This window comes from Callorhinus ursinus, unplaced genomic scaffold (assembly GCF_003265705.2).
Source record: "Callorhinus ursinus isolate GAN/ISIS: 27379988/994484 unplaced genomic scaffold, GSC_fseal_2.0 scaffold54, whole genome shotgun sequence".
Lineage (NCBI taxonomy): Eukaryota > Metazoa > Chordata > Mammalia > Carnivora > Otariidae > Callorhinus > Callorhinus ursinus.
The window spans coordinates 15,338,992-15,354,381 of NW_027397116.1; the positions used below are offsets into that span (position 1 = coordinate 15,338,992).

Here is a 15,390-nt window from a genome sequence, read left to right on the forward strand (position 1 = left end):
TCCCTGCTCTTAAAGGAACTAATATTAGCTAGACATACTCACAAAGAATAATAACAAGGGAAAGAATTTTGAGGGGAGGGAATTTTGAGATTTGGATTGGGACCTTTAAATCACACCTCTTGGATTTTGGTTCAGGAAAGCTGTTTTATTAGCATAATCTGATATTGAGTATCATTTCAATATTATTCATCTAACAAATACAGCTAATAAGCAGGAATAGCCAGGTTAAAGTACCACCCAAGGATATTTTTGTAAAAGCTTTAGAGATGAAGCTAGCAATGTCAAATGCAGTGTAAAAGTCAAAGTAATAGAAAATTTTCCACTGGAATTAGCAGTTAAGGTGTCAGTCTTTGAGAAGCCTGTTATTCTCAAAAGTTTTTTTGATTGAAAGGCGGATAAGAAGCCATATTGAAAAGGGTAAGAATAAATAGCAGAAGCATCATCTGTTGCACCAGGAGTTCCAGTCTATACTGCACTGGGTAACTATAAATCAGTCCCTAATGACTAATATAATATGATCATTACACTTGACACCTGAGGCCTAGGCCTGCCTTAACATAAGCTACTTTATACCAGAGCTTTATTTGAAATGTGACGCTGTTTATTTCCAACACAATCCAAATCACCCCCCCGCCACAGTCACATTCAAAATGTGAGGGTTTCCATTCTCCAGTGCATTTATCCCCACACCATTCTGAGACCCAGCCTCATTGCTCCCTTGCATACCAGACTTCCTACATTGGAAACTTCCTCAATTTCCGTATTCTTCTCTCTTTTCTCAAACCCACCATCTTCACCCTTAGTGAAGGAGATACCTCTTTTGCTGTCAATAGGCCAGTCTCAACCTGGACGCTCTAAAGCTCATTCTGTTCCGCTTTTAGTGATCTCATTCCCTCAGTTATATTCTTTACTGTTTTCCAGTCTCCAAATTGAATCATTCAACTTCAGCCTCAGTGTCCTCTCATCTAGAAAGGTAAAAAGATTTTTCTTCATGTTCTCATCTTCTCTGTTACCGTCCTGAAAGAGTAGTCCACCTTTGAAGTCTCTCCCTCATTGCATACTCCTAATCTTTTTTTTTTATTTTTTTTTATTTTTTGAGAGAGAGAGAATGACAGAGAGACAATGAGGGGGGAGGGTCAGAGGGAGAAGCAGACTCCCTGCTAAGCAGGGAGCCCGATGTGGGACTCAATCCCGGGACTCCAGGATCATGACCTGAGCCGAAGGCAGTCGCTTAACCAACTGAGCCACCCAGGCGCCCGCATACTCCTAATCTTACCACTGTGATCAGGCTCTCTCTTGCAGAACTCTACTACAGTTGCCCTTCCTCATCATTACTGTTTGCTAATCCAGTGGTCATTTTCCCGAGTTATTTTACTTCATCTCTGAGCATTTGGCAATTACCAGCCACTGACTCCTTGAAATTCTCTTCCCTATGGTCCATGATACTGCTGTTCTGGTTTGCTATGTACCCCTCCTTCTCTTTCTCCTTTAAAAGGGGCCTTTTTCTCCCTAGCTCTTTTTTTAAAGATTTTATTTATTTATTTTTGAGAAAGAGAGCAGGAGCAGGGGGGAGGGAGAAGCAGACTCCCCGCTGAGCAGGGAGCCCAATGTGGTCCTCCATCCCAGGACCCCAAGATCATGACCTGAGCTGAAGGCAGACACCCAACCGAGCCACCCAGGTGCCCCTTTCCCTAGCTCTTAATTATTAATATTCACCAGGATTCCATCTTAAGGCTTACCCACAATATATAAACATGTTCAAACTTGTACCATCCCCAAAACAAAATGTCTTACCTTGTGTTGCTCTTTAAGCTACTACCTTATCTGTCATTTCTTTATAGCTGTGCCAGTATACTTAGTTCTTTTTCTAAAATCTAAAGATAGCAAGATTTCAGAATCCCTTTCTGGAACACATTCCCCCAAACTTAATATACCAGTTTTTCAGTTTGCCTTCTCTGCACAAGTCTTCTTGTATTATTGAAACAGCATTATTTTATTCTCCTCTGCTGACTCACACAGTACTTTTTTATTAAAGCACTTAATTACAGTTGGCTTTGTATGTGTATATATTTCTGCCTCACCAAACAGAATGTGGTTTTTCTAAGGGCAAGAAAAAAACCTTTTGGGGGGGTGGGGGGGAATTTAAAAAAAATATTTTTAATTGAACAGGAATCTCTTTAATGTCTTACACATAACATGCAGTAAATGCTGGTTAAGTTTTTGTTGTTGTTGTTGGTTGTATTGTTTTGTTTTGTTTGCCATGGGGAGAAGCCTAGTGCAGTGCACTATAATGGTATAGGCAGGAGACTTGGAGCAACTGGATAAGCAGCTCTACTGTATTAAGAGTAGCAGTGGACTGATAAAGTAGTGGACGGTTATGGTTGCGCTGTTAGGAGGACGAAAGGGGATATTGCTGTCTTACAGCTAGTTCTAGTAGCTTTAGGGTTAATGGAAGGAGGAAAGCACAGGTAGTTACAGATCACATAAGCTATAAATGAGCATAGTTGATAGGAATTTAATCAATTAGGATGCTCTCAACCATAGGTAACAGAAAACTTACAAATGGCTTAAACAATAAGGATACATTTATGATATATTCTGAAATTTGTAAGTAAGGCATTTCCAGGTAGCTCATAGATAGCAGGGACCCAGATTCTAATTTTTTTTCTTTTTTCAGTTCTACTGTGCTTATAAATTAGTGTGTCTTCATAAACTGACTCCCCTGTGGCTCTAACCCACTACTCCAAGCATCACTTGTAAATGAATATCTGAAGGTAGAAAGGGGAACATTCCTTTTTAAGAGCCCAAGCCCACTTTTAAAAGTGAAGAAAATCTCAAAAGTATTCTCTGCAGACTTAAACGTGCCACAGTGGCCAGTTACATGCCCTTTCCTATACTTGTCACATGGCCAAAGAAATGAGAGCATCATCTGGGAACTTGTGATAAGTACAAATGCATAGGCCTTACCCCAGACATACTGAATTAAAAAAGAAACTTTGGAGGGGCGCCTGGGTGGTTCAGACGGTGAAGCATCTGCCTTTGGCTCAGGTCATGATCCCGGGGGTCCTGGGATCCAGCCCCACATCCGGGCTCCCTGCTGAGCAGGGAGCCTGCTTCTCCCTCTCCCTCTACTTGCCGCATTCCCTGCTTGTATTCTCTCTGTCAAATAAAAAAATAACAATAATAAAAAATCTAAAAAAAAAACTTTGGGGATGGTGGGTGGGTCCCACCACTCTGTGTTTTAACTAGCAATTCAAGTACATGTGATGCAAATAGTTTGAAAACCACTGGCTTAGAGCAATCAGGATTCATCCCTTAGGGCTGGAGAAAAGGCTAGCCTCCCCTGAAGAACTTTCCTGCCTGGGAAAAAAGGGGAGGGAAGGAATGGATGTTGGATATGCAACCAAAACTGTGTACCCAGTTATTGGGAGAGTAAAGGGAGTAAGATCTTTTTTAGCCTCAGCTACCAAAGCTGCCCTCCCTAACCCTTTTATTCTCTTTCTAGGCCCCCAGGCCCCATGCTGAGCTGTGGGCTTAGTCTCTGAAACAACAAACTATACCTCAGAAATGTAACCTAGTTGCTTCTGGCTATCATGCTACCACTTAATGAGCTTAAAAAAAATACCTGTTAAGTTAAAAAGATTGTGTAACAGGGGCACCTTGGGTCGGTTAAGCCTCTGACTTCGGCTCAAGTCGTGATCTCAGAGTCCTGGGATGGAGCCCTGAGCTGCAGACTCTACAGTCAGTGGGGAGTCTGCTTCTGCCCCTCTACCCTGTGAGTGCACGTGTGCATCGTGTGCATGTGTACGCTGGCGCGCGCGCACACACACACACATGCTCTCAAAATCTTTTTTTAAAAAAATCAAAGATTTTGTAACATTTCAAAAAGCATAGATTAATAAATGTTTTCCTTTTTATAATTTTACTGTTTTCTTTCTAGCTATAATAACATTTTGCTTTTTGATAGGTTTCCTAAAAGAAAAATGGAGGAATCAGTAAACCAAATGCAACCACTGAATGAGAAACAAATACCCAATTCTGAAGATGGATATGTATGGCAAGTCACTGATATGAATCGACTACACCGATTCTTATGTTTTGGTTCTGAAGGTGGGACTTATTATATCAAAGAACAGAAGTTGGGCCTTGAAAATGCTGAAGCTTTAATTAGACTGATTGAAGATGGAAGAGGATGTGAAGTGATCCAGGAAATAAAGTCATTTAGTCAAGAAGGCAGAACCGCAAAGCAAGAGCCTATGCTCTTTGCACTTGCCATTTGTTCTCAGTGTTCCGACATAAGCACAAAACAAGCAGCATTTAAAGCTGTTTCTGAAGTTTGTCGCATTCCTACACATCTCTTTACTTTTATCCAGTTTAAGAAAGATCTGAAGGAAAGCATGAAATGTGGCATGTGGGGTCGTGCTCTCCGGAAGGCTATAGCAGACTGGTACAATGAAAAGGGGGGCATGGCCCTTGCTCTGGCAGTTACAAAGTATAAACAAAGAAATGGCTGGTCTCACAAAGATCTGTTAAGATTGTCACATCTTAAACCTTCCAGTGAAGGTAAGCATAAGATCTTTGGGTTGGGGGAGGTTGCAGATATCTGGTAAACACCAAATTTTTATTTGACATAAGATAATTATGTAATATCTTCTAGAAATAGCCTTTCAGTTTCAAAACACAGTGGTTGACTAATTCAAATGTTTAATGCCAACCTGGAATTAAACCCCTACCACAGGCAATCCAGACGTTACTAATCAAGGATCAAATGACAGATACAGATTAATCTAAATCTCAGAATGTCACCATGCTAACTAGAATGCTTACCCAAGTGATTATACACTATGAAAGCAGCATGGACATGATTAAAGTTGTAGTAATAAGCAAAACAGCTCCTAGCCAATAGATGGCAGATAGCCAGAGGCTATACTGCTCTAGTCCCTTACGATTTTTTTCCCTCCCTGTCTTCCTAGGATATATGTTCCATGGAACCTAAAGGCTACCTGAAATAGTGCTGAACTTAACAATTCAGGATGTTAATTGTCTCCAAGCAGTCAGCCAGGGGACCTGGTAACTTGGGGCAGTTTTTCTGTCTATGGAAAGAGACTTTTGAGAAGTTAGTTGGATGTATGATAATTACTTAGTCCTTCTTAGAAGGGAAATAAGAAAAACATTTGGGCAAGAATAATGTAAAATATGAACTTCCATAACATTTCCAAAATTTGCTCCTTTTTAATACCACAAGTGAAACTTGAAAAGACAGCTCCTCATTAATTCCTCATTTATCCATTTTATTATGAATGGCCTTTTTAAAATGAAATTTAAACAGTAAATTATTGCAAATAGTTATATAAACAAACCCATTTGTATTTTGGTTTTTTATTAGAAATTATATGTTTGTTTTAAAATAGCTGGATAATACATAAAAATATAATGCAGAAAGTAGGAGTCCTGCCCTTCAAAAGAAATCACTGTTACGTGTTGTATATGACTCCTAAACATACAGTGTTTTAAATTTTTATATACCTTCTTTGTTTCAGTTAAAAGCATATTGATATTTCTTCAAGTCAGTAGAAATAGTTGCTTATATACCATTGTATGAATATACTGTAATTTAGCTAGTCTCTTACTGATGACAGTGAAATAGCTTCTGGTTTCTTATACTATTACAAAACTGCTACAGTGAAAAAACTTGCATAATGTAAATATTTATATAATGGGTAAACCCACAGAGTATATAGAAGTGGCCGGTTTCTCCACATTTGAACACCGACTATTACCAGTGTTTTTTAATCTCTGCCAAGAGGGTAGGTGAAAAATTATATCTTATTGAATTTGTGGGCAAATGTTCATCTTCTCATATGTTGATTATATGTAATTTTTTGAGTATATCTTTGTCCTTTTTTCCATTGAGTTGCTTATCTTAATATTGATTGTCACCATTCATTCATTCAACAAATATTTATTGAGCACCAAATGGATGGGCGCTGTTCTAAGAACTTGGGACACATAGGAATTTATAACTTCATATTATATACATATCATGCGCATTCCCCCCCTTTTTTTCTTTGTCTTTCAGTTTTTTTTGATGGGGGTTTCTGGCATATTGAGGTTTGGAATTTTAATGTAATGAAACTTGACTGTTTTTCTTCATAGATTTTTTTGTTTTGTTTTTAAAGATTTTATTTATTTGAGAGAGAAAGAGAGCACATGAGAGTGGGGAGGGTCAGAGGGAGAAGCAGACTCCCCGCCGAGCAGGGAGCCCAATGCGGGACTCGATCCTGGGACTCCAGGATCATGACCTGAGCTGAAGGCAGTCGTTTAACCAACTGAGCCACCCAGGCGCCCCATAGATTTTTGTTTTGTGTTAGGTTTAGAATGGCCTTTTCCAACCTAAAGTCATAAAAATATTTACCTGGTTTTTTTCTCTAACATATTCATGCTTTAATTTTTTGTTTTTAAATCTTTAATTCAGTATAAGAAGAATGTAGGGATCCAGCTTTGTCTCTTGAGACACTACATGGTGGTGTGTACCTAAGTGCTAGTTATAATTGGAAAAACTAGTTTCTGAATTTGTGCAGATAGTTACTCTGGGTTTTGAATTCTTGTTCTATAAAATGAGGAATTAGTAGATGTTCCCTAAACTTGCTCCCACAGACAGTATTCTTTAATTCTAAATTTTTTGAGGGCAGAACTCATACTTAAAATCTTGTAGTAATAGCAACATGTTCAGGTGTAAGAGATCCCTAGATTTCTCAGAGTGAAAAGAATTTGGAAAGAAACTCTAAGCTTCCAAAATAAGTAATATTGGAATACTTTAACTGAAATGTGTATTTGAAACAGATGAAACACGTCAAAATGTAATTTAATTAATCAGGTATTTATTGTATACTTACTGTGTGGCCAACATAGAACTTGAGTAAGATAAAAATAATAATAAGCCTGCCTTTAAGGAAGTTATATTTTAGTTGGAAAGACAAAATAGAAGACATGCTCACATACGAAACATTTAGTAATTTAAGACTATAAAATTCTGTACTAAAAACTGGATGTTAGCAAGAGTCAGAATACTTTAGAAGTCCCTACATATTAGTATTGACTTTTGATCAAATTATTTAGAGTCCAGAGATAACACATAGTCTCAGTCTGCCTTAAGGATGGATTTTATTTGGCCTGCACAATATTTTAAGGAAAAAATGAATTCTTTGCTAACATCACTTTAAAAAAATCAGAAGACATCACATAAAAATACCTATTCTAGCTTGAAAATACTTTATTTGGTAGCACTAAGCCAAAATTTCGCTAAAACATTAGTAGGTTGTACTCTTTAGTTCGTTCCATCATCTTAACCACTCTCTATTACATGACCTGTGCCATTTATTTATTTTACCAACATTTACCCCATAGGCCTCTTTGAGTCTGATAACTCAAACATCCTCTTCCCCATTTTACAGAAGTGAAAGCTAAGGCCCAGATTGGTCACACAGCCATTTATTGATAAAATGTAGGCTAGAACCCAAGCTTCCTCAGCACCCCAATCCAAAGTTCTTTCCACTATTAAAAGAAATTACAAAAGAAATGAACACCTTGTTTTTCTTTAGTTTGGCCTGTAATACTTTCTCATTTATTTAAAAAAAAAAACGAATTACTTACCTACCTGTCCACTTCCACTTATCTCTGCTACTTGTAAATGCTTATTTATTTAGTAGTGGAAAGGGACAAGTGAATAGATTATTTGAGACAGATCTGTACTTTGTGAACCATTCTGAGATTGTAGACCTGAGATAGGTATTGTCTACCAAAGTTTCTAATGCTGGTGTCTCAAAAAAGAAAAAAACTCTATAATAAAATGACTTAGAATATAGGAGATTTTTTTCCAGAGCCTCATATTAAAACAATTATGATGGAATAAACAAAATTATTTGACTCCATTGGCTTAAATGTCTTTTTTATATCATAGAAAGTAGCCTCACAGTGTAGAGTTTAGCTCCTCTGTATCTAGTTATTTCATTCTCAGTAAACATGTTCTGTTTTTCACCCAGAAATTCTCATGCCATTTCAATTCTTTATTTTCTTAAAGGACTTGCTATTGTGACCAAATATATTACAAAGGGCTGGAAAGAAGTCCATGAATTGTATAAAGAAAAAGCACTTTCTGTGGAGACTGAAAAATTATTAAAGTATCTGGAGGCTGTAGAGAAAGTGAAACGCACAAAAGATGAACTGGAAGTCATTCATCTAATAGAAGAGCATAGATTAGTTAGGGAACATCTTCTAACAAATCATTTAAAGTCTAAAGAGGTAAGTATATTATAGCATGTGATTAAACATGTGAGTAATTTGTGGTTTGTATTATGTATTAAAATTTATGATGTGATATGTATAAAATTTAAGATATGTAATTTATAAGATGGGTAACATCAGTTCTTTTTAACAAAAATGTAATTAATACCTTGAAATTAATATTTATTTAAAATACTTAATACAGTGCCCAGATGTAGTTGGCATTCAGTTAAGTGTTATTTCTGCTTCATAAAGGCTGGCTAATTTGCCTTGCTAATTAAAAATAAATAAATAAAATTCTGTGCAGTTCTTCATAAAATATACTTTACTTACTCTAGTAAAGAGCAAATTAATTTGATAAGCCTTTAACCAATGTACAAATCTTTTTATTTAGGAAATACTTAGAACCCCAAAAGAAAGCCTTAAAGAATATGTTAGTAATATTATTATTGATACCACTATTATACTGATTCATTTGCCCTTAATTTCTTATATTTCTACCTGTGTCACTTCAATAGGTATGGAAGGCTTTGTTACAAGAAATGCCTCTTACCACATTACTAAGGAATCTAGGAAAGATGACGGCTAATTCAGTGCTTGAACCAGGAAATTCAGAAGTATCTTTAGTATGTGAAAAACTGTGTAATGAAAAACTGTTAAAAAAGGTAAGCATTGGGTGGCTCGGTTGAACATCTGCCTTTGGCTCAGGTCATGATCCCGGGTTCCTCAGATCCCCCTGCTCAGCAGGGAGCCTACTTCTCCCTCTCCCTCTCCCTCTCCCTCCTGCCCCCCCCCGCTTGTGTGTGTGTGTGTGTGTGCGTGTGCACGCTCTCAAATAAATAAATAAAATCTTAAAGAAAAGAAAAGAAAAAGGTAAGCATTACCTTTGTTAGCTACTACTAATTGAAAAAGTCACCTCCTAAATTTTGGAAATGTAGCCAGTGCAGTTACAGATGTTCTGAGACTTGGATACTTTTATCATACCAGATTTCATTTAACTCTGAAATCTATGTCCTCGTTTTTGTTTTTTCTCTATGAAATATATTTATTAGCTACAGTAACAAAACCTAAGACACATAATGACTATCTTTCATTTGAATTTTGCATTTACTTTCTGTCTCTGTCTTGTTTCTAGGCTCGTATACATCCATTTCATGTTTTAATTGCATCAGAAACTTATAAGACAGGTCATGGTCTCAGAGGAAAACTAAAGTGGCGCCCTGATGAGGAAATTTTGAAAGCTTTGGATGCTGCTTTTTATAAAACATTTAAGGTAATGGTTTGACTTTTGTTTTATAACAAATGACCCAGTTGGGACTTGATATATTTTATAAAAACACATTTTAAAGATGATACTAGTAGTTTAACCATTTTTTATTAGATACTCATTTGTTTTTCCATAGTTCATGTAAATGTGGATATATAATTAACATTGTTAAGTTTATGATTAAAGAATTTCTCCTTACCTATGGACAATACCCAATCATAAAATAATTTTGTTAAGTTTTAAGATACCAAATTTAAAATTTTTTATTCCTGTAGAGTCCTTTGACTTGGTCCTCTGTCATTCTCTTAATCAGTAGTGGATCTCCTCTGTCTTGGTGGGAAGTGATTTTTTTTTAGGACTGAAAATCCTACATCAGAGCTTTAAGTTAAAGTTTTTGGCTTTAAAATTGTTTTAAATTTTAAAATTTGTTACTTGTTACTCCGCAAAATAGTAACTAAATTCAGCAAATTAAAGGGATTATACAAATGAAATTTATCTTCAGTATACAAAAATCAATGTAAAACATCACATTAATAGAATGAAAGGACAGTCACACGATCTCAATGCAGAAAAAGCATTTGGCAAAATTCAGTACCATTTCATGATTTAAAAAAACAATAAACTAGGAATAGAAATGAACTTCCTCAACATGATGAAGGCCATATATAAAAAACCCAGAGCTATCATTATATTCAATGGTGAAAGATTGAAATCTTTTCTCCCAAATCTAGAGAACAAGACAAAAATGCCAACTTTTTTCCGCTTTAGTCCTACAAAGTACTGGAAGTTCTAGCAGTTAGGCAAGAAAAATAAATAAAAGGCATCCAGATTGGAAAGGACGAAAAATTATCTCTGTTCTCAGATGACATGATCTTATAAGGAGAAAAGCCTACAGAATTCACAGAGAGCTTAGAGCCAACAAACAAATCCAGCAGAGTTGCAGGATATAAAACCAATAGGTTTTTCTAAAATACTAAAATCATTAGTATTTTTATATACTAGCAATGAACAATCCAAAGGATTTAGCCTTTGATTAGCCTTAAGAAAACATTTCCACTTACAGTAGTATCAAAAAAATAAAATAAAATAAAAAGACTTAGGAATAAACTATGAAGGTGCAAGATTCATAAACTGAAAACTATAAAACATTGCTGCAAGAAGTTTAAAAAGACATAAATAAATGGGGAGAAAGACATGGTTTGGAAGACTTGTTAAGATGACAGTACTACCCAAAACAATCTGCACATTCAGTGCAATTCCTCTGGCATGTTTTGCAGAAATAGAACCCACTGTAAAATTTATGTGGACTTTCAAGAGACCCCCAAATAACAAAACCAATCTTGGCTCAGTCGGTTAAGCATCTGCCTTCAGCTCAGGTCATGATCCCAGGGTCCTGGGATCGAGCCCTGCGTCGGGCTCCCTGGTCCGCGGGGAGCCTGCTTCTCCCTCTCTCTCTGCCTGCCGCTCTGCCTACTTCTGTTCTCTCTCTCTGTCAAATGAATAAATAAAATATTAAAAAAAAAAAAAACCAACCTTGAAAAAGAAAGAATGAAGTTGGACTACTCACACTTCCAAACTTAAGGGTTTCAAAACAGTATAAAGCTACAGTAATCACAACCGTGTGGTACTGGCATAAAGCAAATACATAGACCAATGGAATAGAATGCAGAGGCTAGAAATGAACTCTCACACGTGTGATCAATTGCTTTTTGACAAGAGTGTCAAAACAGGCTAACGCAGGAAAAGCTGGTCTTCAAAAAATGGTGCTGGGGAAACTGGATAACCACGTTAAAAGAACAAACTTGCCTCTTTAAATTACACCACATACAAAAATTAAAGTGGACCAGTGACCTCTATCTAAGAGCTGAAACTATAAAACTCTTAGAAGAAAACATAAGAGTGGAAGTTTCACGACATTAGATTTGGCAATAGATTCTTACATATGTCACCAAAGCACAGGCAATAAAAGGAAAAGTAAATGGAGTTCATCAAAATTTAATAAACCTTTTGTGCATCAAAGGACACTATCAAGAGAATGAAAAGATAACCTACAGAATAGGAGAAAATATTTGTAGATATATATTTGATAGCTTTTTAATGTTTAGAACATATATAAAGTGCTCTAACTCCACAGTAAAAATACAAAAAAACCAATTCAAAAATGGGGAAAGTACTTGAACAAGATATTTCTCCAGAGAAGATATCCAACTAGCCAATTAGCACGTGAAAAGATGTTCAACATCATTAGTCATCAGGGAAATGCAAATCATTGGTTCTTATCAAAAAAGCAGAAATAACAAGCCTTTGGGAGGATAGGAGAAATTGCAACCCTAGTACACTGCTGGTGGGAATGTAAACTGGTATAGGCCTGTGGAAAGTTTGGTTGTTCCTCAGAAAGTTAAACATAGCATTACCATGCCATCCAGCATTTCCACCACCTATGTATATACCCAAAAGAATTGAAAACAGAGAATCAAATGTACCTGTAAATGAATGATAATAGGAACACTATTCACAATAGCTAAAAGGTAGAAACAACCCAAGTGTTCATCAAGAGATGAATGGATAAACAAAATACAGTATATACATACAGTGGAGTATTCAGCTTTAAAAAGGAATGGATTTTGAAACATGCTACAACATGAACCTTGAAAACATTATGCTAAGTGAAATAAGCCAGATACTAAAGGACAGGTATTATATGATTCCATTTATATGAGGTATCTGGAATAGGCAAATTCATAAAAAAGAAGTAAAACAGTTGCAAGGGGCTAAGGGGGGATGGGAATGGGGAGTTATTAATGGATACAGAGTTTCTATTTGGGATGATGAAAAGGTTCTGGAAATAGATAGTGGTGGTTACATACCATTGTAAATGTACTTAATGCCATGAAATTGTACCCTTAAAAATGATTTAAAAGCAATTTATGTTATTTATATTTTACCACAAACATTTTGCTAGAAATTCTCAGTTTACTTTATGAGGAATGATTTCTAAAAAAGAAAACACAGGAATATGGTAACTTCTTTAAATAAAATTACTAAGTGGGCTATCTTATTTCCTTTGTTTTTCCCCTCTAGTAAAAGCTAAGCATTTTCAAGTACTTGTCAATTAATTGGTAAATCAAAAATCACATCTTTTATCTTAGAAGTCTCTCAAGTGAAAGATGAGTAAATAATGATTTTTAGGAATCTAATTGTAATTTCTGTGATTGCTTTTAATGATTTGTTTTGTTTTGTTTTGTTTTCAGACAGTGGAGCCAACTGGAAAGCGTTTCTTGCTGGCTATTGATGTCAGTGCTTCTATGAACCAGAGAGTTTTGGGTAGTGTACTCAATGCTAGCACAGTTGCTGCAGCAATGTGCATGGTGAGAACACTAAGACAATTTAGAATTTTTGCCACCCTAAAAAATGTTTAATGTGGGGCAAAACTATAAAGTTAGGTATGATCAGGATTACGTTTTCACTCGCTTTTGTCATTTTGCTTCATAAGCAAAGTTTTAAGCCTGGGTGGCTCAGTCAGTTAAGCATCCAACTCTTGATTTTGGCTCAGGTCACAATCTCAGGGTAGTGAGTTTGAGCCTACATCGGGCTCCACACTGGGCATGGAGCCTGCTTAAGATTGTCGCTTTCCCTCTGCCCCTCCCCACTGATGTGCGTGCTTTTTCTTTCTCTCAAGAAAAAAAAACAAGTTTTAAGTATACTGTATGCATACAGTATTGTAGGTAATATTTATAAAGCATGTCTAATAACAATAGAAATTTTAATTTTATCAAATATTAAATAATGTATTGTTGAGAAAGTAGATAATGCTTAGAGAAATTATTAATAAATACAGAAGTTAAAAAATCAGGAACTAAGAATAACAGACTTTGGTTCTAGCCTGACTCTGTCACTTCTCTTCTGTGGCTTTATTCTTTATTTAATAAAATGAGAAGAACATATACTCTGTTTGCTTCAAAGGATAGTTATGAGAACCAATTGCTTTGTAACAGTTTGTGAAAGTACTTTGAAAGCTATACTGTTACTGTGTAGTTCCAAAACAAAGTAAGTTTAGAAATAAAATAAGTATCTTTTCTTTTAAAGATTTTATTTGAGTGAGAGAGCATGGAGTAGGAGGGAGGGGCAGAGGGAGAGGGAGAAGCAGACTCCCCACCGAGCAGGGAGCCCGATGCAGGGCTCCATCCCAGGACCCCGGGATCACGACGTGAGCTGAAGGCAGACGCTTAACCAACTGAGCCACCCAGGCACCCCAAATTAAACATTTTCTAAAGATGAAGTTTTATGAACTTCAAGATACTGTGTTTATTTCACCCAAATCTGCTGAAAAGTACCATCTTTGAATTTTTCAGGTTGTCACACGAACAGAAAAAGATTCTTATGTAGTTGCTTTTTCAGATGAAATGGTACCATGTCCAGTGACTACAGATATGACATTACAACAGGTTTTAATGGCTATGAATCAGGTACGGAACTGTTTTATTAAGTTTACTTAACGTGTTATATAATAATCTTATTTTGATGTTATGCCTGATATTAATAAGTTTATGAGAACAAATAGTTTTATCTCAGTTTTCCCATGAGCACAAAATAATAAATATATACACATGCTTTGAGAAGGTCTGTGTATTAGCTGTAAGCAAAGTGATAATGTAAAAAATAGTATTTTTAAGTATTTAATTATTTCAGACATCTCAGTATGGAAACTAGGACACTTTTATTCTTATCCATGTTTTTGTTCTGAGTTAGATCCCAGCAGGTGGAACTGATTGCTCTCTTCCAATGATCTGGGCTCAAAAGACAAACACAGCTGCTGATGTCTTCATTGTCTTCACTGATAATGAGACTTTTGCTGGAAGTGTCCATCCTGCTGTTGCTCTCAGGGAGTATCGAAAGGTAAAATTCTAATATTCTTTTTCACCCCAAATAAGACTTAGTTCTCAAATATCCATCTTGTTTTTCCAAAAAATACTGAAGATAGTTCTGTACCTTTGTATAGGGATATGCCAGTTCAACAGTACTTGAAATAAAAAATATTGGCTATACATACATGGTTTATTTCAACTAGTCCCAATTCTATACATTACTAAAATATTCTCTGCAAACTATTTTTGGCAATAATAAAAATATTTTCCCTTAACTCTGAATTTTTAATAATTCATTGTGCTCCTTGAAAAATTAAAGTATCATTTATTAATTTTGTTAAAGCACTACATAAAGTTAAAGCAAAGCTATCATCTGTGTTTTAAGTTGTATGGCTATTTCTGTGTTCTAATCAGTGCTCTCTCTGAAATCATGGAAATGTTCTTTATCTACAGTATCCAGTGTGGTAACCACTAGTCACATATGGCTATCAGGCACTTGAATTGTGGCTAGTATGATGAGAACTAGAACTTGAGGAGTTCTGGTTCTCAGATTGGGGTTTTCCTATCAGCAGCCTTAGCCTGGGACCTTGTTAGAATTGCAAATGCCTGGACCCCATGGGAGACCTGCTAAATAGAAACTGGAGAGTGGGATTATGTTTTAACAAACCCTCCTGGGGATTCTAATGTATGTTAAGTTTGAGAAAAAGGGAGAGAACAGAAATTGTAGTCAAGGCAACCTGGATTCTGAGTCCTGGGTCTTTCTCTTTTACTAACTGTGGACCTATGCAAATTATTTAACTGATACATGTCATAGTATTTAACAGTACTAATCTTTTAGAGTTATAACAATTACATTAGATAAGTTACTTAACGAGTTCATTATGGTATCTGGCATATTGTATACTCAGTGGTTATTGGGTTTTCTCCAAAATTCAATTATTTTAACCTAAAGTCATAGCTGTAGAGAACAAGTTC

General features: G+C 36.0%; 1 protein-coding gene across 1 annotated transcript in view; it reads left to right on the forward strand.

The window, feature by feature from the left end:
* The window catches only part of RO60 (Ro60, Y RNA binding protein), a 28,487-nt gene that overhangs the window by 6,066 nt on the left and 7,031 nt on the right, over positions 1-15,390 (forward strand). Inside the window, exons 2-8 of the mRNA XM_025892290.2 lie at positions 3,968-4,563; positions 8,081-8,301; positions 8,802-8,948; positions 9,419-9,556; positions 12,802-12,918; positions 13,903-14,016; positions 14,300-14,446. Coding sequence (XP_025748075.1) covers positions 3,984-4,563; positions 8,081-8,301; positions 8,802-8,948; positions 9,419-9,556; positions 12,802-12,918; positions 13,903-14,016; positions 14,300-14,446 — 1,464 coding nt within the window. The 5' untranslated portion in view covers positions 3,968-3,983. The remainder of the gene's footprint in view (positions 1-3,967; positions 4,564-8,080; positions 8,302-8,801; positions 8,949-9,418; positions 9,557-12,801; positions 12,919-13,902; positions 14,017-14,299; positions 14,447-15,390) is intronic.